Source organism: Loxodonta africana, chromosome 18 (assembly GCF_030014295.1).
Source record: "Loxodonta africana isolate mLoxAfr1 chromosome 18, mLoxAfr1.hap2, whole genome shotgun sequence".
Taxonomy (NCBI): Eukaryota; Metazoa; Chordata; class Mammalia; order Proboscidea; family Elephantidae; genus Loxodonta; species Loxodonta africana.
In genome coordinates, this window is record NC_087359.1 from 70193005 (window position 1) to 70214878 (window position 21874).

Here is a 21874-nt window from a genome sequence, read left to right on the forward strand (position 1 = left end):
ACACAGGCAAGTGGCTCACAGCCTACTTTCCTTATTCAGTACTGCTGCTTTACCCTTTTAGTTTATTATTCCTCTTGCAACAGAATTATTTTCTAATACTTTCACTGCAAACCTGCAGAAGTGAGCATTACAGGTTAAATGAACTTAAGAGGGTCGTAACTTTACAGAACTGTATCCATGACCAAAAAAAAAAAAAAAGCGCTCCATCTCTTACCAAGTTCATTTATGGAGAATTTGAGCTCTCTTGCACCCTGTCATTAGCTGAAGTGGCCCCCCTGTTTCCAGAGAAGTACATTCTGTGAACACATTGCCTGAGGGTACCCTGGGAATCTAGCCCACAGGCCGCGCTATAGTTGCAGGGCATTGAAGTTTAAATCAAGGACTAACTGGTTTGTGGAAAAAAATGAAAACATGACCCACGTTAATGAATGTCTTCATGCTCTTTTCTAGTTACTTCTAGGGAAGTTTTTTCTTGTGGGCCAGCTGATAAAATGCAAATGTTTCTAAAGATGACTAAGAAGACGGTGCCTTGGCCCCAACCATGTTGATGGAGCCACGCGGTGGTGGGTTAGTTTGTCCCGGAGCCCTGAATAAACTCTCCGGCTTGAGTGGGACAGATCTGCAGCAGCAGGAGGCTCTCCCAGGCTCTGTGCGCTGCACCCAGGCCTGGGTCGAGTTCATGCTCTTTTCTGCTCTCCTCCTCCCTTCTGCTTGAACTCCCATCGGGTGTGCACACTCCCATCTCACCGGGTGCATGCTCACACAAACATCCGCTCCTGTCGTACACGCCCGGGCGGCTGGGGGCCTCTTCCCCGGGTCTCGCTGCTTTGGGCTCTCAAATCTGGCGCACGCTCCCCTCCCAGGCCCCGAGTTCATCTCACGATCGTCGTCCGGCTTCCTGTCCTCCGCCCCTCTCGCCCCGCTTCCCTGGCCCCTCCCTCTCCCCAGCCGGCCCGTCCGCCCGCCCCCCTCCCCGATCCCTCGGGTCCCGGGATGGGGGCGCGGTGAGGCAGACACAGCCCCCCGCCCCCATGGCCGCCCGTCGGAGCCCGAGGTGGAGGGGGCGCCGGGGGGCGCCGGACACCGCCCTGCTGGCCCAGCTCGCGCTGGGCCTGGGCCTGGCGCTGGCCTGCCTCGGCCTCCTGCTGGCCGCCGTCGGCCTGGGGAGCCAGGCGGCGCCGTCCGCCCAGGTGAGACCCTGCTGCACGCCTCCTGGGCACGCGGGGAGGAAGGCTGCGAGGAGGGAGGGCGCAGGGTGGGCAGAGGGCGAGCTGTCAGGTGGAGAAGGGCAGGGTGACACTGCCTCCTTCCCAGCAGGAGCCTTCCCACAGGGAGTTGATGGTAGAGGAGGAAGAGGACCCGCCGGTGAGTGGCTGTGGATGCTGTTGAAGGCTGCTGGGCTTTCGAGGTGTGTGTGTGAAGGCAGGTGTACATGACAACCACAGTGCGTGTGACGATATGTGCCAGTTCTGTGTGTGTGTGTGAGAGACAGAGAGAGTTGTGTTAAGGGGTTTGTGTCACTTTGTATCAAGTAAATATGAAGCGTTGATTCGCTGTAGGTGAAGCAGGAGTGTGAATATGTGAGCTAGCGTGGAAGAGGGCTGCTGGTGTGTGCACCGGGTGTGGAGCGTTATGTAGTCTGTCAGTTGAGCACAGGTTATGAGTGGGTTCTGTTGGAAGTGGGGTGCGGGAGGGATGTGGCTGACCTGGGGAAGGGGTTGAAGGCTGAGACCTGACCCCAGGACCTCGCCTTCCCTTTGCCCCAAGTTGCACTTGGATGAGGGCTGCCTGTCTCCCTAAGATTTCTGAGCCTCTTGCTGGGTGGTGGCTCTCCTCTAAGCCTTGGTCTGTCTCAGTTTATATCCTTCAGGGGCCTTGACAAGATGCTGGTTTAACCTTGCCCTTAATCCCCTAGGAACTGAATTCCCAGGCAGAGGAAAGCCGGGGCCCCGTGCCTTTCCTGAACGGACTAGCTCGGCCTCGGCCTCGCAGAAATGGTGAGCGTTCCTCCTCCCCAGGCTCAGGAATAATCACCGTGATTGATCTATGGCTGCTTCTGGATTCATTATTGTTTTTGTTTATCATAGCAGTCCTGTGCAACAGGCAGAGCACGAACCACTATTCACCCTTCTGGATGGAGAAACTGGGGCTCAGAGAGTGAAGGGGAGGGGGCTCAGAGTCATGCAGGTTACCAGCAGAGATGGGGAGCAAGGGATTCTGACCCTCCCTCTGAAGCTCCTTCCACCACATGGACTTGTTTGTCACTTAAACCCCACCCTAACCATGAAGGGGGTGGCCAGGAATTAGGGGAGCCCTTGGGTCCTAATGGAGACAAGTTGGGGGAGTCAGAGGCCTGGACCCCAATAAACAAAGAGATGTATGCATAAGATGACCACGTGACCATTTATGCTGGTTTGCTGGGACTGTCCTGGTTTATATCCGTTATCTGGTTCACGTAGACACTCTGCTTATGGAGGACGGTGAAGTTATGAGGGCACAAATCTGGACAAAAACCCAGGTGCTAGGGTCCTGAAAGGGGAGTGGGGCTGGAAGAGGGGGCTCCTGGGCTCCCTGGAGGGCACTGTGTTGTCCATCTGTCTTTCCTTGACTCTCACAGCTAAAGGCCAGAAAACCCGGGCTCGCAGAGTGATTGCAGCCCACTATGAAGGTGGGTGATGGTGAGCCATGCCTGGGAGGAGGGGTGGCAGAGGGGCTGGGGGGCAGGCCTCACCAACCATTTCCTGCATCTTACAGTTCACCCACGGCCAGGGCAGGACGGAGCACAGGCAGGTGAGACCCTTTGCCTACCTCTAAGCTCCCTGTGACCCCCACAACACTGGTTTCCTGGGAAAGCAGCCCCACAAGACCTTTGGCTCCCTCCCTTTGGCCTGCAAAAGCCAGTTCATGAAGTCTTAAGGGCTTGGTTCTCTTAGCTCCCAAATCCGGTCTGTCTCTATGGCCCAGGCATGAGGCCCCAGGAGCATCCCTCCCCTCCCCAGGACGGAGATTGGAGGTTGATGCCTCCACCAAACCACCTGCCCCACCTTTCACTTTCAGCCCTCACCTTTCTCCAAGAAGTACCTTTGGTTCTTTTCTCTTCTTTTTCCTCCATATTCTATTAGTTTTCAGGTCCTGTTCACTTTTTCTTGAAATGTTCTAGTCTCTGCTCTTTTCTTATCCCTATCTTACACCTCCCCCGACCCCCCACCACCACCTCAGCACCATGCCCTTGGAACCTCAAACCCAGCCTCTAGCCCCTTCCCCATTCCAGGCTCTCTCCAACCCTTTGCTCTGTCCACCTGTGCTGCCAAGCTAAGCTCCCCTAACGTCTCAGCTCCCTGAAAATCTTCACATTGTCTGCACTTGTTGGGCTGACCTCCTCAACATGCCTCTGCTGGACTTTGTGCTTACTGTTCTCTTACCTGGAATGCTCTGCTGTTGTAATAGATCAGTAGGCAGGACACAATGGTGGCTTGGTCTAAGGTGTTAGCAGCAGAGATGAAAAGCAGTAGATAGATTCAGCAGGTGTCTTAGAGACAGGGCTTGCTTGTGAGTTGGATGTGCAGAAAAGAAAAAGGGAACAAATGACTTCTAGATTTTTAACTTGGGCATCTTTGGGAATAACGATGTCATTTTTTACTAAGATAGGACTGACCAAGGAAGAAATAGATTGGGAGGGATGAATTAATACTTAAATTTCAGATGCCTAATAATAAACAAGTGAATTCCACAAATAGATAGCTCGACGTACGACCCCAGCTCAACGGCTAGGTCAGGACCTATGAAGTCAGGAGTCATCGCCATATAGATGGTATTTAAAACTATAGGATTGGATGAGACACCAGGGAAAAGTCTGTAACTGGCAAAGGAAGGGCCCGAAGAACAAAGCCCTGAGGCTCTTGGACATCTTGAAGGATAGTAGAGCAGGAGAACCCAGTCAAGGAGACTGAGAAGGAACAGCCAGAGAGAGGGGAAGAAAGCCAAGGGAGGACAGTGTCCTAAAATCTAAAAGACAAGGAGAATGTGACTCTGTTGAATGTGGCTGAGAGGTCACATGAGATGAGAACAGAGAAGTGACCACTGAGTTTGGTAGCATAAAAGTCAGCTGATGACCTTGACACAGGCAGTTTCAGTGGCAAGTTAGGGTGGGAGCCAACATATATCGAATTGGGAAGAGAATGGGAGATAAGGAATTGGAGACCATGATAAGTCTTTCCAGAAGGTTCTCTCTGACAGGAGCAGAGAAATGGGTACAGGGGGATGGATGTAGGGTCAAGGAAAAGTTTTGTCCTTTTAGGGACAGGCAGTGCTGCATTAATCTCAGATGTCATTTATCTAGCACTCAGGTCTTCTAGTGCCTGCAAACCGTTAATGCACTCAGCTGCTAAGCAAAAGGTTGGAGGTTCAAGTCCACTCAGATGTGCCTCAGGAGAAAGGTCCGTCTATCTACTTCCAAAAAATCAGCCATTGAGAATCTTCTGGAGCAGAGTTCTGTTCTGACACAACATGGGGTCGCCATGAGTCTAAACTGATGCTGTGGCAACTGGTTTTCAGTGGCACCTGTTCTACCTCATCTAATCTTCACAACAGAAGAGAGTCTGATTTCCTCCATTTTACAGATGAGAAATGAAGCCCCGATGGCGCAATGTTTAAACGCTTGGCTGCTAACTGAAAGGCTGGTGGTTCAAACCCACCCAGCTGCTCCACGGGTGAAAAGACCTGGCGATCCGCTCCTGCAAAGGTGACAGCTTAGAAAGCCCCACGAGGCAGTTCTACTCTGTCAGTGTGAGTCGCTATGAGTAGAAAAAGGACTCGACGGCACGTAACAACAACAACAGATGAGGAAGTCAAGTCTCAGAGAGGTTATGTAACTTGTCCAAGGTCACGAAGAGTCAGTAACGGAGCCAGGATTTGAAGCCAGCTAGGGTGTGCTTGTATACCGGACATGGTTGGCATGAGAGGCGAGGCTGCTGGTGCAGGGGTAGGGGGTACCTGCAGGGGCATTGGCCAAGGTGGGAGGGGATGGGATCCAGAACCATCATTACAAGAGGGTCTGAGGAGAAGGTGAGAACAGGTGGGTTTGTGATTCGGTGAGGAGAGATGAGGTAGCCCTTGCTTTGTGACAGTTAAGTCCTCTGGAGAACTGGGGGGATGGGGCAGGAGATCTGAGGAGAAAATGTTCCAAATGCTTGTCTTGGTAGGCACAGAAGCAGGCTTGGGGGAAGAAAGTAGAAATGTAGCCAGGGAGTATGGAATTGTCACTTCAGGTATGTGGTTGTGAAACCGCAGCGACCCCACGTGTGTCCCAAGCACACCACGTTGTCAGAATAGAAGAGGTGTCTTCTGCCCCCACCTGCCTTTGCTCAGGCTGATTCAGTAGCCAGGAATGTCCTCCCTCTCTGTCCCAGGCCAGTCTTCCTCCCCTCAGTATGTACCACTTATTTAGCAGCTCCCCAGACATTCATTCAGTCATTGACTCAGCATACATGTCACATGCACTGAGACCCTGCTGCGTGTCAGGGACTGGGTAGGTCCCCATGGTGAGGAATACCCAGACCTATTCTCAAAGAGGCTAGGAGAGGAGACATGTATATAAATTTGCAATCACAGGACAAGATGACAAGTACAAAAATTAAAGTAGCCAAAGATACATGGTGGTCTAGAGGAGGACAAACTTAACTTTACAGTGAAGTCAGGGACCCCTTCCTCAAGAGGATGTGGCTTTCCTGGGCCTTGAGTATGAGTTCAAGATGGACAAGGGGTGAGGGGCGTCCCAAGTAGAAGGAACTACTTGTATAAAAGCCCTGAGTTTACCAAGAGTCTGGAGGACTGCGAAAAGTTCTGTGTGGCTGAAGCAGAAAATGCTAGAAGGGCAGGATGGGGCATAAGGCTGGAGAAGAGGACAGGAGCCAGGTCACAGGTGGGATATGAAGTTAATCTAAGGTGAACCATTCGAAGGATTAAAGCAAAGAGAAGCAGCTCAGATCACTCTGACTGTGTGTAAGGAATAACCAGGAGGAGGTAAGGTTGGAAACAGGAAGTCCCAGTGAGAAATGGCAGGGACCAGGCTGGCAGGGGGGATGGGGCAGAGTTATGTAGGGGGCAGGATTGATAGGAGCTGGAGATCAATGAATAAAGTTGGTAAAGGAGAAGGAGGCTTGGGTACCCGGTGGGTGGAAGACTATGAGCTCGAAGTGGAATACAGACAGTAAAGCAAGTTTGAGGGGGATGGGGAGGAGACAAGTTCAGTTCGGGTCCAGATGAGTTTGAGGAGCCCATGGCTAGTCAGTTGTATGTAGCCTGTTGTACATAGGGTCTCTGTGAGTCAGAGCTGCCTCAAAGGCACCTAATAGCAACAACAACGTGGCTAGTCAAATGGTGGTATTAGCAGGAAGAGAAAGAACAAGAAATAATGGAGTTAGGGATCTGGAGTCTGCACGATGTAGATCATGGTAAACCCATGGGTGGGAATGAAAATGTCCAGTGAGAGTACCTGGCTTGAAAACATGTCAAGGACAGAGCCCAGGGGCTGGTAGAGGGAGAGGGGCTGGAGAAGGCAACTGCAGAGACTCCTTGAGGCCCAGCCAAGGAGAACCGGGAACAGGCTGTGGCCATGTCCAGCATGTTCCTAGCAGTGTTTACTGGGTGCCTACCTGGCGCCTTAGGGTAGATAGTGGTGAATAAGACAAGGTTGTCCCTGCCCTATGAGTCTGAATTGACTTCATGGCAGTGGGTTTGGTTTTTTGGTTTTGTCTCTGCCCTGGTAGGGGAATCACATCCCAACTGAACACATACATAAATGAAATAATTTCTGATGTTGATGACTGAGCTGAAACAGGGTGATGGGAAGAGATTAATGGAGGCAGGAGTGGGCCTGGCTATTTTATACTGGTGGCCACAGAAGGTCTCAGACCGGCTGACACGTGAGGGATAGAAGGTGCCAGCTCAGGGAAGAGTGATGTGGGGGGAGGGGAGAGTAGTAAGAAGCTCATTAGGGAGAATGGGTTTGGTGTCTGGCAGGTACAGAAAGGCGGCCAGAGTGTCTGGGCTATCGTGAATTGGGAAGTGTGTGAGATTGAACTGGAGAGGCTGAAAAGGGTGGACCATGGAAGACCTGGGAAGGCACTTCTTTTCTTGTAATTTACAATTACCCTAGCTCTAGATTTTTTTTTTTTTTTGGGTGAGAGCTTTATTGAGAGAGAATTCATATCCCACACAGTTCACCTATTTTAAGTGTATAATTCAGGGGTTTTAGTATAGTCACAGAGTTGTGCAACCATCACCACCATCAATTTTAGAACATTTTCTTCACCTCAAAAACAATCCCCATACCCTTTAGCTAGAGTCCCTGGGTGGTGCAGATGGTTAAGTGCTTGGTTACTAACCTAAAGGTTGGCGGTTCAAATCATCCCAGAGGCACCTCGGAAGAAATGTCTGACAATCTACTTCTGAAAGATCACAGCCATTGAAAACCCTATGGAGTGCAGTTCTACTCTGACACACATGGGGTCGCCATGAGTCAGAATTGACTTGACGCAGCTGGTTTGGTTTTTACCCTTTAGCTATCACCGTCCAGTTCCCCTATTCCTCCCTACCCCAGGCCTACTTTCTGTCTTTAGGAAATTACCTACTCTGGGCATTTCGTACAGATGAAATCATACAACGTGGCTTTTTGTGACTGGCCTCTTTCACTCAGCATATTGTTTTCAAGGTTTACCCATGTTTGTAGCATGTGCCAGTACTTTATTCCTTTTTATGGATGAATAATACTTTTTTCCACTGTATGAGTTTTTGACATTTCATTTATCCATTCATCAGTGGTAGACATTTCTGTGTCATTTTATTTGTAATTCTAATAATTCAAATAACGTATGAATATAATTTCAAGGTAAAAAGGCAAGCAATGTAGACATAGATGAGGTAAAATATAAAAGTCAAGTATTAACTATAAAAGTCCCCCCTCTTCTTCAATCCTACTCTTCTCCCCAGAAGTGACCACTGACGGTAACTTGTTCTGTATCTTTCCAGTCCTTTCGTCTGCATGTTCAATCATACACACGTTAGATTTCTACACAGAACTATTATACTTTGGGCTCCATGGGAATTGGCTCCTCCTTTTGCCCTGGGTGATCTTTTTATCTTCTGGGTAAAGTGGGCCCCAAATGTTTATAGAGTCAGCGGATCCCTGGGGAGTGTGGGGGAGCTTTCCTCATCTCTGAACATCGATGTTCAGGTGTGGACGGGACGGTGAGTGGCTGGGAGGAGGCCAAAATCAACAGCTCCAACCCGCTGCGCTATGACCGGCAGCGTGGGGAATTCAGAGTCACTCGGGCTGGGCTCTACTACCTGTACTGTCAGGTAAGCCCCACCTGGCTCCATGGCCAAAGCAGTAAATGAGGGAGAAGGTTTGGTTCCGGAGAGGGGGGGTAAGCTAGAGGCTGGAGAGGGAGAGCTTGGGGCTGGAGGCGGGGATGGGCTACCTGGGTCTCTCAGGAAATTTGAAACTGAGCTGAGGGCAAGCAAAGGCCTGGACTCTGCCTGCCCTCCCCCTGCCCCAGGTGCACTTTGATGAAGGAAAGGCTGTCTACCTGAAGCTGGACTTGCTGGTTGATGAGGCCCTGGCCCTGCGCTGCCTGGAGGAGTTCTCCGCCACCGCGGCCAGCTCCCTTGGGCCCCAGCTGCGCCTCTGCCAGGTGTCTGGGCTGTTGCCCCTGCGGCCAGGGTCCTCTCTTCGGATCCGCACCCTCCCCAGGGCCCATCTCAAGGCTGCCCCTTTCCTCACCTACTTCGGACTCTTCCAAATTCACTGAGGGGCTCTGGTCTCAAAGTTCTCCCAGGCTGCTGGCTCCCCACAGCACTCCAGCCCCAAACTGCTCCTCACTCCAGACCTCCTCCCTCTGGAGGCCTCGGGCTTGTTCACTTGTTGCCATCCCACATACATAGCCCCATTCTTCCCGTACAGTCTCGGGCTCTCCACCTCACAAAGCCCTGGCCTTTCTACTCCCCCATTTATCTCCTGACTCCCACCCTGACCACGGCCCCCAGGACACTGTGTTTACTGTACTCTCTGGGCAAAGATGGGTCCAGAGGACCCCTCTTCAGGCACTAATCGGGGCTGGACCTGGTGGCAGGAAACCGAAGCGACTGGGACAAGGCCAGGTGTCCCCAAATGTGAGGGGTAGGAGACCAAGACCAGCTCCACCTTGATGTGTCCCTGTGGATTTTTAGAACAGATATTATTTTATTATTATTGTGACAAAATGTTGATAAATGGATATTAAAGAAAATAAGTCATAGTCTCTCTCTTTATTGGGGCCTTGGGGGGGTATTCTAAGGGTAGCCGAAGACCATGGGAAGCGGTCTGGACTTCGGGGCCTACATGCCTCCTGCCCTGAGGCTTGAGCCAGAAGAAGAAAGGCCAACCGCCTAGGAAGAAATCACTCTATGCCAAGGTGCTGCCAAACTGGCCTCATTTGCCTAGGAGGCGGGCTTCCTCCTGCGGGGGAATCCCTGGCTGGGAGGAGCAGGGCCCTTCCTCTTGGCCACCTGGGGACCTTTGGCAGAAGCTGGCGAAGGCCCTGGCTGGGATTTGGGGTGGGAGCAGGCCTGAAGGGGGCCCAGGACACAGGCACACGGACCCTGGGTCCAGAGAGGAAGCCTACAGTGGCTGGAGTGCTTGTGCCTGTCTGTTTCTCTTTCTCTTTTCATCCATAGCATTATGTAAGACTTTTTCTCAGGAAACAGGAAGTCTCTTGCTTGCCAAGTTCAGCACAGGGAGCAGTACAGGCCTTATTCCAACACACCCGGCCCGGCCTTAACCCCAGGGCTCAGCCAGTCTCTGGCTTCCGCGACCCTGGTTCTCCTCCCCACCCACCCATACCCCTCCTGCCCCACCTCAGTCACCTGTAGAAACTTCCCCAGAGATCTCCCCCACACCTTAGCCAGATGGTCTACTGTCCTCGCCCCTGACCCTCAACACTGCCAACTTGTCCCTCCATCCCTCCTCCTGGCACCATGCCCCAGAGCCGCCAGCCCTCCCTCCCCCACTTCTGGGGCCGCCCCGGGCTCCTGCGCTCAGGCCGCTCCCCCTGGGTGTCACTGGCAGCCCTGTCCTTCCGAGAGAGACCCACTCCAGATTCTCCTCAGGCTGGGGGAGGGGGATAGGGGTCTGAGAGGCAACACTGGCCCCACAGAGGGGTGCCAGGCGTACCAGACAGTACCCCTAGCTTGCTTTCCTCTTCCCTCTTTTTATCCTCACATTGTTTTTATTTCTCCTTTGCGTAACACCCTTCTTCCCTTCTGCACCGGTGCCCGCACCCCCGTCCTCGCTGTCACCTCCCTGCCACCCCACTTCTGAGGCCACGGCTGTCAGCAGTATCCCCAGCTCATGCTGGCCTCGTCTCCTTCCTCAGTAGCCCCCCGGGGCGACACGGGCGGCCCAGCTCGAGACCCGGCACTCTCAGTTGCCCTCTGGTTGAGTTGGGGGGCAGCTCTGGGGGCTGTGGCTTGCGCCATGGCTCTAATGATGCAACAAGCAGAGCTGCAAACCCTAAGGAGAGAGGTGAGCCGGCTGCAGAGGACCGGAGGACCCTCCCGGAAGGGGGATGGGCAGGCCTGGCAGAGCCTCTGGGAGCAGGTGAGTGAGGGGAGAAGGGTGTCTGGGAGAGAAAGATGGGTGGCAGAGGGTTTCCGGGCTTCTTCAGTCCTGTCTCCTGGTCTGCAAAGCTACAAGAGGGTGTAAGAGAGGGTCCCGGGTCTGGAAGTCAAGGGAGTGGCCATTCCAGGAAAGGAAACTGTTAAAGATTAATGGTTCTCATACCTAACAGATCCTGGAGGACAGCCAGCACCAAGACTTAGGGTGCTGGGGAAAGGTGCATGAAAGAAGTGAGGCATTCGTGGGGTGGGAGGGAGGGCTGGAAGGAAGGCTGGCTGGGACCCTTGCATCTTTGTCTAACCCTGACCCTCTTTCCATGAACAGAGCCCTGAGGTCCTGGAAGCCTGGGAGAATGGGGAGCAATCTCGGAGGAGGAGAGCAGTGCTCACCCCAAAACAGAGGAGTGAGGCCCCAGGGGTGCCGCAGGGGTGGGAGGTGATCAAGCAGCATGGAATGGGGAGAGGGGAGAATGAGAATAGGGCAGCAGGGGTAAGTGGGCCCTGCTGAGATTTCTTCTTCTCTCCTCAGAGAAGCACTCAGTCCTGCACCTTGTTCCCGTTAACATCACCTCCAAGGGTGAGCACTGTTTTAAATAATGGCTTTGCGGGAGAGGCAGGAACTGGGGGATTTGGGGCTGGCATCTGGGTCCAAGTGAATCCATCAAGTGTCTGAGACTGCACAGAAACCCTGACTGCCACACTTCTCACCTCCAGAGGACTCTGATGTGACAGAGGTGATGTGGCAACCAGCTCTCAGGCGTGGTAGAGGCCTGGAGGCCCGCGGATATGTGGTCCGAGTCTGGGAGGCTGGAATTTATCTGCTCTATAGCCAGGTAACTGGCATACCCTGTACCTCACCTGGGGATCCGGAGGTCTCTTCCCTGTTCTCCCACAGCCTGGATGGCCCGGTCCCTTTGTCCATTCCAAGCTTAGAAGACCGTTCTTCATTCCTTGCCTCAGGGCTCCTGAGACCTCCTAGACCTGGGCCATGCCATTCCGTTTTATCTCCTCCCTGCCCTACCAGGTCCTGTTCCACGATGTGACTTTCACCATGGGTCAGGTGGTATCTCGGGAGGGCCAGGGAAGGGAGGAGACTCTATTCCGATGTGTACGAAGTATGCCCTCCAACCCTGCCCGGGCCTACAATAGCTGCTACAGTGCAGGTGAGAGGCATGCAGGCAGGGGAGTGGATGAGAGGAGAGCGGGACAGGTCTCTGATCTAGTGGGACTGATGCAGGGCTCTACGATTGGGGTGGGAGCCCTAGGTGGAGAGGCAGTTGTGAGGTTCTTGCAGGAAGCAGAGGAAAGGTGGAGCTGCAGAAGGGAGGGGGAGACATCAGACCACATGGAACGATGGCTGTGCCTCACTGAGCATCATTTTTCTCCCCTTTCTTAGGTGTCTTCCATTTATACCAAGGGGATATTCTGAGTGTCATAATCCCCCGGGCAAGGGCCAAACTTAGCCTCTCTCCACATGGCACCTTCCTGGGGCTTGTGAAACTATGATTGTGTTATGAAAGGTGGGTCTGAGCTTGGAAGACCAGGGTGGGTATATGCTGGAGATAACCAAGAGCTGACCAGAGGACTGGGAATGAGCAGGAACAGAGGCCTTTTCCTGACTGTGACTTCATGACTCTCCGGTCCTCCCTTTTCCTTCCTTCCCCACTCCCAGGCCTATGATTTCTTGGATATTAAAGAGCTAGAAGATCTTGCTTTTATGCCCCGTCCAGGGGGGAAAGGGGTCAATCATTGTCCTGACCTGCTATGGGTCTCACTGGATGCTTCCGGAACGGCACCACCATCTAGCGGCAGTTTGAGGGAATCATCCTGCCTGTTGGTAGAGGTCCACGAAGCCTCTCTCCCAACACTTAGGAAAGCCCCTGGTGCCCTATGCCACACCCCTTTCGAGGTATCCTGCCTCTTCGGACCGTAAGAAGCCTCGTCCTTACACTACCGGCTACTACGTTCCATACACTTTCTCCTCTCCATCTACTGAGCATCAGTTTCCATCCCTATCTCCAGAGGTGCATGTCTTATGCACTCCTTTGCTGGGGGTACCCGATGACGGTCCCTTCGCAGCCACATTACTTTTCGGGTCCCAAATTTTAGCTTTCATGCTCTCCACTCCCTTGGCGTGACAGGCCACTCCAAGCCCCTTTGGCCTAGGGTGGGTCCCTGGGGAGCCCTGGATGGATCGCACGGCCGGGTGCTGGTCTTGCCTTACTCCTCGGAGCGGTTCTTTCTCCTCAAGCCTTGCTCAAAGTTAAATAAAAGAGAATGAATGATAGATACCCCGGATTCATTTCCCCCACTGCCTCGCCTCAGTCCTATTCCTGTACCGGCATTTCCCTGTCCTCCCAACTTTCCTCTCGCGCGCCCTACTGGACGAAGGTATTGAGGGCCCCCAGGATCAGAACCCCACCAGCGCAGACAAACTAGGGGTAAGTAGCGGGTCGTGAGGCGGTTTCTGGCACGCAGACGCAAAAGGGGGCGTGGGGAGCGGGTGCAGGCCGCCCAAGTCAGCGGTTGTGCGCAGGCGCAACCCTGGCTCGAGGCTCGGGAGCAGGACGGTCCCTTGGCGTCTGCATCCTTGGTAGGCGGGACTAGACGCGTGGTGCTCGCGCCGGCGCCGTTCGCCGGGTGTGACGTATTAATCGTGCGCCGCCACCGCCGGTGGGCCTGGGGCTCGCGGGAGGGGAAGGAGGAGGAGGAGGAGGGGGAGGCATTGGCGGTGGAGGCTGAAGCAGAGCAGGAGGCGGCCGCGGCGGGGCGGCTGGGCTGCGCGGCGCGCGGCCAAGGATCGTTGGAATCCTGAATTGAGGCAGCTGCGCCTGAAGACAGTAGGAGTGGCGGGAGCGCCACCGTCACCGGAGAGATGAGCCGGGAAGCCTGAGGCCGGAGACGCCCGCCCTCCGGCCATACCCCCCGGCTTCCCCGCTCCCGGTGAGGACGCCCCTCCCCCTCCCCCCATCCTTGCCGCGCGGCCTCTCCCATTCTGATACCTCGCTTTCACCTAACCAGGGTCTAGGAGGCCCGCGAAGGGGCTTCTTCAGGCCCTTGTGCTCCGAGCCGTCCTATCCTGTAGGACCGTACCGGTGCTGGGACGCATGCGGGGACGGGGCAAGAGGGGGGCTGCGCCAGCCTGGCTGGCACGCCTCAGTTCTGCTCCATTCCCTGCTTCTACTGCCTTAGCACCGATTCGGTTCCCTTTCAGTTCCCTTCAGAATCCTTCCGTTTTCATCAGACTCCATCCCCTGAACCATAGCCCTGGCATTCTTAATCCTTCCTGAAAGTACCTCAGCATGCCCACACCCCCCATTCATCCCAGGGTGGTATAGAGCTCTCTTCCCACTGTAGCCCATGGTCTCCTTCTCGAAGTTGGGTTTGTACATCTGTACCGCATCAAGATTCCCAGGCTGAGACACCCGAGTAAAGACATCACCCTTATTAGGGTTTCAGAGGTCATGGGTGGTGCTGTTAAAACAGAGCCAGGAAATACTGGGTTTGACTTAGAGATCTGAGAAATAAGACCTCTGAGGCTTGCTGCATAACCATCCTCCTTTGCTTCTACCTGGATAGAGAATAATGGCAGTCTCTACATGACCCTTTGTAGAGTATGTTAACTGGAAATCTGGAGTTATTTCGAATTTTTTCCTTCCTTAGTTTATTTGTATCCAAATATAGAGAAGGCACACTGAAGAACAGAGGTTGGATCCAGGAGGCAGGATATTTGATTCTGAGACTGTAACCTTTGTTTTACAGGCTATTGGAAGATGAAAGAGACTACACAAGGGACTGGGTCTTGGGGGCCTGACCCTCCTGGACCTGGCATAGCCCCAGCTTACTCAAGTCCCAGGAGAGAACGTCTTCGTTGGCCACCGCCCCCCAAGCCCCGACTGAAATCAGGTGGAGGCTTTGGGCCAGATACTGGGGCAGGGACCACAGTGCCAGCCAGATGCCTCCCTGTCCCTCGGCCCTCCTTTGATGCCTCAGCTAGTGAAGAGGAGGAGGAAGAAGAGGATGAAGATGAGGAGGAGGAAGTGGCAGCTTGGAGGCTGCCTCCCAGATGGGGTCAATTGGGAGTTTCCCAGCGGCCTCGCCCTCCCCGCCCCAATCATCGAAAAACCTGCGCACAGCGCCGCCGACGAGCTATGAGAGCCTTCCGGATGCTGCTCTACTCAAAAAGCACCTCGCTGACATTCCACTGGAAGCTCTGGGGGCGCCACCGGGGCCGGCGGCGGGGCCTCACGCACCCCAAGAACCATCTTTCACCCCAGGAAGGGGGTGCAACACCACAGGCGCCATCCCCCTGTTGTCGTTTTGGGTCCCCCCGGGGGCCGCCCCCACCTCGGCTGGGTCTGCTAGGTGCTCTCATGGCTGAAGATGGGGTGAGGGGGTCTCCACCAGTGCCCTCTGCATCCTCCATGGAAGAAGATGGACTCAGGTGGACTCCAAAGTCTCCTCTGGACCCTGACTCAGGTAAGATGGGAAAGGAGATGGAGGGGAGAGGGAGGAGAGCTAAGAGCCTGAAGCAGCAGGGTCCTCTTGCTGGGGTGAGAACTGATCCTGAGTAATGGGGTCCAGGATAGCTATGAAATGTCTTAAGTCCCACTTGGAGCAGGAATTAAACCTGGGGTAGCACAACCCCTCAGCAGAGGTCCTATGGCCTAGGACACAGATGAGAAAGGGTGGTTTTGAAAAATCAAACAGTCTTGTCCACTTGAAATACCCCTTCAGCCTCTCTGGACAAGGGCCCTTGTGTGTACATCTCCAGAGGGCACCAGTCACTTGGTCTGTGGGTGGGATCGCGCCTAACAGTGCAGTACACAACTTGTATGGTTGTGCATGATATTCTTCTCAGAGCACTTCTTTTTCAGAGAAACCCAACCAAGCGTAACATCAGGCCCTTTACGTCTTTATTAAGTATCCGAATACCTGTACAGCCTTTACTATATACCAGCCACTATGCTAGGTGGTGGGCATACAACGCGATAGAGAGTTCTGAAACTTAAATCTCTCTGAATCCTAAACTTTTCTTGCTTTCTTCCTGTCTGTGGGTCGGTAACTCTTTACTCTTTCTTTTCATAATCTCTTACACGTACTTATTTCATGTTTTGGGGCTTCCATTCCTTACAGTCTGTATTTTTACACTTCATTTTTCTTGTGGTTTTACGATACGTGTGCACCATTTAATTCTCCCATTGTCTCTTGCTCTTGGTATATTTCTCATCCTCATCCTTTTCTCCCTTTCCTACAGGTCTCCTCCCGTGTACTCTGCCCAATGGCTTTGGGGGACCACCTGGGCCAGAAGGGGAGCGCAGTCTGGCACCCCCTGATGCCAGCATCCTCATCAGCAATGTGTGCAGCATCGGGGACCACGTGGCCCAGGAGCTTTTCCATGGCTCAGATATGGGCACTGCGGAAGAGGCAGAGCGGCCTGGGGAGAAAGCTGGCCAGCACAGCCCCCTGCGAGAGGAGCATGTGACCTGCGTGCAGAGTAAGGCGCCCTAGAGGACCTAGGCTCTCTCCCTCAGCGGACTCCTAGATCAGAGTCTGGAGGCCTCACCCTACTCCTCTGTCCCTCCTCCACTCAGGCATCTTGGATGAATTCCTTCAGACATACGGCAGCCTCATCCCCCTCAGCACTGATGAGGTAGTAGAGAAGTTGGAGGACATTTTCCAGCAGGAGTTTTCTACACCTTCCAGGTGAGGCTTGAAAGACAAATGCCCTTCAAAAACAGGCTGGAGGAAGGAAAGAGAATGCGGCTGCCTTTTCCCCATAGGGAGGTACTTGGGGAAGATACAGCTTGAGCCGAAGGGGAGGACTCTGCAGGCAAGGTACCAAGTCACTATAAGCTTATTGAGAGGGTCTTTACGTGGGATCATGAAATCCTGTGTATATCTAAGTATTCATGTGTTTCTTTCTGGAGAGTGAGCTTTTAGCAGTCCCTTAAAAGGACTTATAATCAAAAACCAATGAATCAGTTTAGACTCTTATTCTAGGCAGTAGAAGGTACTTTGTGTCCCAGCCCCCTCCTCTCTTGTGTGACTCCACCCTCGGCCTACTCAGGAAGGGCCTAGTGCTGCAGCTGATCCAGTCCTACCAGCGGATGCCAGGCAATGCCATGGTGAGGGGCTTCCGAGTGGCCTATAAGAGGCATGTGCTGACCATGGATGACTTGGGGACCTTGTATGGACAGAACTGGCTCAATGACCAGGTGAGAAGGGGTGGAGAAACAGCCCAAAGAGGGGATTCAGGGAGCAGGGTGTCTGGGGCCCTCTGCGTGGGGGAGCCCTGTGCCTATGCTGCACTCTCCATGGCAAGTTGTCTCCAATCTTCTCCCCAGGTGATGAACATGTATGGAGACCTGGTCATGGACACAGTCCCTGAAAAGGTAGGCCCAACCAGGACCTTCGGTCCCAGGACCTTTTCAGTTCTAAGTGCTTTTTCAGTCCTTTTTGTCTCTTCCATTTTACGTAACAAGAGCCTTGGGTTTGTTTTGTTTTGGCAGGGGGACGGTGGGAGATGGTAATTTGTTAAATTCAAAGCTGTAATCTTGATCCGGAATTTCTCAATTCTATTCTTTTTCCCTAGTCTTTAGAGTTCTTTTCCTATGGCTAACCCCAAGAGTTGGGATAGAAAGCTTTAAGATTAAAAGCAATCACTTGTTTTTCATTCTAAGTGAACTGGAGTCAGGGTTGTTGAAACCAATCCTCAGAGCCATGATGAAATGGAGTGGGCTGTTTGAAGGAGTGGGAGGTGTGGGTGGGCGATTTAGAGGGAGGGGCTGAGATCTTTTAATTCCATCAGCTCTTTTGTGTCATTGGGACAGGTGCATTTCTTCAACAGTTTCTTCTATGATAAACTCCGCACCAAGGGTTATGATGGGGTGAAAAGGTGGACCAAAAATGTGAGTTTTGAATTGATATCTACTTATATAACGTTTTTTCTTCAAAGAATTACAGTTTTGTTCTTTATGATCCCTTCCCCTGACCCCATTCATTCACTTTCAAATGTTAATTGAACGTCCTGTGTGCCAGGTGGAAACCCTGGTGGCATAGTGGTTAAGAACTATGGCTGGTAACCAAAAGGTCGACAGTTCAGATCCACCAGGTGCTCCTGGGAAACCCTATGGGGCAGTTCTACTCTGTGCTATAGGGTCACTGAGTCAGCATCAGCTTGACAGCAGGGGGTTTTGGTGCGCCAGGCACTATTCTAGGCACCAGGGACACAGTATTAAATAAGGAAAACTCTTTTCTCTATGGAACGAAAATAAGTAAACTAAAACAGAATAATGTAGTAGAGTGACTGGGAGGAGGGTGCTTTAGATTGGGTGGCCTAGAAAGGCCTCTCTTATGATGAGGAGCCAGCAGATCTGGGGGAAGAGTGTTCTAGGCGAGGGGAGCAACAAATACATGAGACCCAAGGTGAGAAACAGCATGCTTGAGGAACAGAGTGCCCACATGGGTGGCCTGTGCGACTGCAGCAGAGCGAGCAAAGGGAGAACGGTAGCCATCAGGGCAGAGAGCAGATGACATACAGCATGTAGGGTAGGCTCAGGGGGTGAGTTTTATTCTATACGTACCAAGAAGCCACTGAGGGGTTTTAAGCAGGCCAGGAAGTGACTCATGTTTTAAACTCCTGTTTCAATAATAGAAGCAAAATGGGAAGTAGGCACACTGACTAGGAGGGTAGCACAGTAATCCACTAGAGAAACGGGGACCAGAGAAGTGGTTTTGTCTAGGATAAGTTTTGAGGGTAGAACTAATAGAACTTTCTGATGGATTGGATATGGGGAATGAAGAAAAGATAGGAAGCAAGGATGATCTCTCTATCTAGACCTTTGGCCTGAGTAACTGGGGGAAGATTGAAGGAAGAGTAGATCTGGTGAGGAAAGGCAAGAGTTCTTTTCTTCCCTGGTTTCCCTGTCTTCTAGTTCACAGGCCAGGGAATTTCTACAGTGGGTAATACCATTGGCTCCAGCATCTGCTAATTTGTCTCCACGTTTGAAAGTTCATACCCTCGGGCAGGCCTGCTTCTAGTAGAGGTGGGGGTAACATACAGTGGAAAGAGCTTGGTCTTTTGTATGTCTGGGTTTGAATCCCACCTCTGCCATTTCTTTTCTGAGCTGCAGTTTCCTCATTCGTTAGGTTGAAAGTGAGAGTTCTCATAGGATTGTTGTGAGCATTTACTTCATGCCAGAAGTTCTAAGTGCATGTGGATATTAATTAGTTTAACACACTATCAAACATAAGGTAGGTACATTGATTTTCCTTATAGAGGAAAAAAGGAGCCCTGGTGGCACATGGTTGCTCAGCTCCTAACCAGAAGGTCCGTGGTTTGAACCATCAGCCACTCTGGGAGAAAGATGTGGCAGTCTGCTTCTGTAAAGATTACAGCCTAGGAAACCCTGTGGGGCAGTTTTACTCTGTCCTATAGGATTGCTGTGAGTCGGAAGTGACTTGATGGCAGTGGGTTTGGTTTGTTTTTGTTATTAGAGAAGAAAACTAAGATATAAAAGGTTATTAAGTAGCTTGCCCACAGCTGTAAACCAGTAAATGGAGAAGCTGGATTTGAACCCTGGCAGTTTGAGCCTGGGCTCCTATCTACTTGTCATTCTCCCTTTGCTCACTCTGCTCCATCAACGCGGGGCACCCACATAAACACTTCTACTTTTCATGTGTGAAAAGCGCCTGGCCTGCCGTGGACTTTCAGCGTTGTGTTCTGTTACCACCTCTTCCATCCTGCCTTTCTCCCTTACGAGAGTCTAGACTTCCAGATACTGAGGTCTTGTATTTTCCTACTCGGCTCCTTTGCTTGCCACTCCGTTCCTCTCAGAAGCCTCATGGCAGTAAACAGGAACCCTGTGCATCTTACCTGGCTCTGGCGCTGCCTCCCTAGGTGGACATCTTCAATAAGGAGCTGCTGCTGATCCCCATCCACCTGGAGGTGCATTGGTCTCTCATCTCTGTTGACGTGAGGCGACGCACCATCACCTATTTTGACTCGCAGCGCACCCTAAACCGCCGCTGTCCTAAGGTTTGAGGTGGAAGGGGAAGACGGACAAAGTGGGGAGAGCCAGTGGCAAAACATCCCAGGAAGAAGGGTGGGATCTGGGTCTCTGAGGAGTGACCTGGGTATGGTACCTACAGCCAGTATACCCTGGGGTCAGTTGGGAAATGAGCGTCACCTCTCTCCTTTTCCCCATCCACATAGCATATTGCCAAGTATCTACAGGCAGAGGCAGTGAAGAAAGACCGACTGGATTTCCACCAGGGTTGGAAAGGTTACTTCAAAATGGTGAGTTTACACAGGGTGTAAAGAGTGGCAGTGGGGGTAGTGGTAGGCGGCAGAAGTTGAGCCATGCCCCAGCGAGTCTCCAGATGAAGGGCCTACCTTCTTTCTGTTGTATAGAATGTGGCCAGGCAGAATAATGACAGTGACTGTGGCGCCTTCGTGTTGCAGGTAAGCAGATGATTGGGGACCTTCCCTTCCGACTCTAGAGGCAGTTTGGGGCAAGGGATAGGAGGTAGGTGGGAGGCCGGATATTCCGCATTCCTCATTTGACTCATAGTTGTGGAGCAGAGAGTAACCTAATGTGTTAGAATGCAGAAACCCTGATTTCACTGTTTCTCTCCTGGCTTCGGGGACCTTGTGGTGCAGTGGTTAAGCGTTTGGCTGCTAACCAAAAGGTCGGCAGTTGGAATCCACCAGCTGCTCCTTGGAAGCCCTATGGAGCAGTTCTACTCTGCCCTACAGGGTTGCTATGAGTCGGAATTGACTCGATGGCAACAGGTTGGGTTTTTTGTTTTTTTTTTTCTCCTGGTCTTTGGTCTCTGACTCTGATACAGCTCCCTCCCATCCCCTCTTAAACACTAGAAATACCACATAGCAAGTAAGAGCACTAGCCTAGGTCAGACTTTTTTTTTTTTTTTAATCCTAACTTATGTGATCTTGGCTCCCTTTGTATGTGAAATGGGAAAATGCTCTGAAAGATCTAATACAGTACATCTCACATAAAATACATAGTATAGGCCTGGGGGATGCTCAGTGAATGGTTCTCATGGCCTGCTTTGTTAACACCCAGTACTGCAAGCACCTGGCCCTGTCTCAGCCATTCAGCTTCACCCAGCAGGACATGCCCAAACTTCGTCGGCAGATCTACAAGGAGCTGTGTCACTGCAAACTCACTGTGTGAGCCTTGTACCCCCGGCCCCAAGCCCTTTACTGGGCAGGGGGACACGGGAAAACCTTCCTTCCCAAGAAACTCCAACTCCTTTCTTGCCTTTCCCAACCAGTCTCCTTGGTTTTTCATATTTAAATGTTTTAATTGATTTCTGTATTTTTTTTTTTTTTTGGAGAGAATACTTGTTGATTTCTGATGGGCAGGGGATGACCATGATAAAGCCCTTTTCTTCCTCTGTAAGGGAGTGTGTGGCCTTGTGGCCTGGGTGGGGCAGTCATCCCCCTTCCATGTGCAGGGGCAGGAATATAAGTGCTGGGGGAGGGGGGTTGGGCGGGCAAAGGGATTACTGCCTGCCAAATCTTCAAACTTTTTTTTTTATATATATATATATATATATATAAATGCCACGGTCCTGCTCTGGTCAATAAAGGATCCTTTGGAGATATGTAAGTGGTGGTCTTCCTTAAGGGGCCTCAAAGTATCTCAGGCCTTTCTCTGAGTGTTGTTAGCTAGCCTTTTTTGGGTCTTTAAACTTCAGGGGCCAGCTCCCCATCTCTGGCTCAGGTAGTGCCAACACCGAGTTTTCACCATCCAAGTGAATCGCCCAGTCAGGGGAGCAAAGGGCCCAGACGAGGAAAAGTAGGTACGGTACGCCGGAAAAACAAGGAAGCCTGAAAAGTGCTGAACCTGGGGAACTGAGAACTGAAGGAACTGGGGTGGGGGATGGCCAGGATTCATGACACCTACATAAACCGCTCTTAAGCCCAGCAGTAGCTTCTGCCATCCTTCCTCCTCCCTCTAGTCTTAGAAATTGTTTAGAACAGGACCTCCTCTCCTCCCACCTTCTTGGGTATGGCTCTTGATGGGTACACGCGGAACACGTCGGGGCGGTATGGGATTTATCTATGCTCCACAGGGGAGAACATAAAATCTGGGTCCAGTGGAGACCTGGAGCGGACGTAAAGGGAAGTTGTAATCCCGGGAGCCCGGAAGTCCCTGGAGACTGAGACCTCGCCCCCCCCTTGCGTGATAGG

The 21874-nt window shown here is 52.2% G+C and overlaps 2 protein-coding genes across 2 annotated transcripts; both read left to right on the plus strand.

The window, feature by feature from the left end:
• The first annotated feature begins 944 nt into the window (after window positions 1–944).
• On the plus strand, window positions 945–13585 carry LOC100662597 (TNF superfamily member 12). Its single transcript, XM_064270357.1, has 13 exons — window positions 945–1190; window positions 1318–1365; window positions 1916–2003; window positions 2618–2668; window positions 2755–2790; window positions 8234–8358; window positions 8559–8802; window positions 10359–10636; window positions 10979–11057; window positions 11183–11230; window positions 11368–11486; window positions 11678–11816; window positions 12050–13585. Exons 1-13 carry the CDS (start codon window positions 1032–1034, stop codon window positions 12157–12159), a joined length of 1524 nt encoding a protein of 507 aa, XP_064126427.1. The 5' UTR covers window positions 945–1031; the 3' UTR covers window positions 12160–13585.
• SENP3 (SUMO specific peptidase 3) lies at window positions 13441–21285 on the plus strand. The gene is made up of 11 exons (XM_010596576.3): window positions 13441–13596; window positions 14416–15132; window positions 15911–16150; window positions 16248–16359; window positions 16724–16871; window positions 17001–17048; window positions 17487–17564; window positions 19556–19693; window positions 19871–19954; window positions 20069–20119; window positions 20742–21285. The coding sequence occupies exons 2-11, from the start codon at window positions 14427–14429 to the stop codon at window positions 20850–20852; spliced, it is 1716 nt and encodes a 571-aa protein (XP_010594878.2). The 5' UTR covers window positions 13441–13596; window positions 14416–14426; the 3' UTR covers window positions 20853–21285.
• Window positions 21286–21874: the final 589 nt, after the last annotated feature.

What these genes read in the sequence shown, in the direction of transcription:
- LOC100662597 (XM_064270357.1), top strand. Translation starts at nt 1,032, where the DNA reads ATGGCCGCCCGTCGGAGCCCGAGGTGGAGGGGGCGCCGGGGGGCGCCG. An exon ending in GCAGGACGGAGCACAGGCAG is followed by an intron (nt 2,791 to 8,233) that starts GTGAGACCCTTT and finishes ATCGATGTTCAG; the next exon opens with GTGTGGACGGGACGGTGAGT. An exon ending in TCTACTACCTGTACTGTCAG is followed by an intron (nt 8,359 to 8,558) that starts GTAAGCCCCACC and finishes CCCCTGCCCCAG; the next exon opens with GTGCACTTTGATGAAGGAAA.
- SENP3 (XM_010596576.3), top strand. Translation starts at nt 14,427, where the DNA reads ATGAAAGAGACTACACAAGGGACTGGGTCTTGGGGGCCTGACCCTCCT. An exon ending in GCATGTGACCTGCGTGCAGA is followed by an intron (nt 16,151 to 16,247) that starts GTAAGGCGCCCT and finishes TCCTCCACTCAG; the next exon opens with GCATCTTGGATGAATTCCTT. An exon ending in GGAAAGGTTACTTCAAAATG is followed by an intron (nt 19,955 to 20,068) that starts GTGAGTTTACAC and finishes TCTGTTGTATAG; the next exon opens with AATGTGGCCAGGCAGAATAA.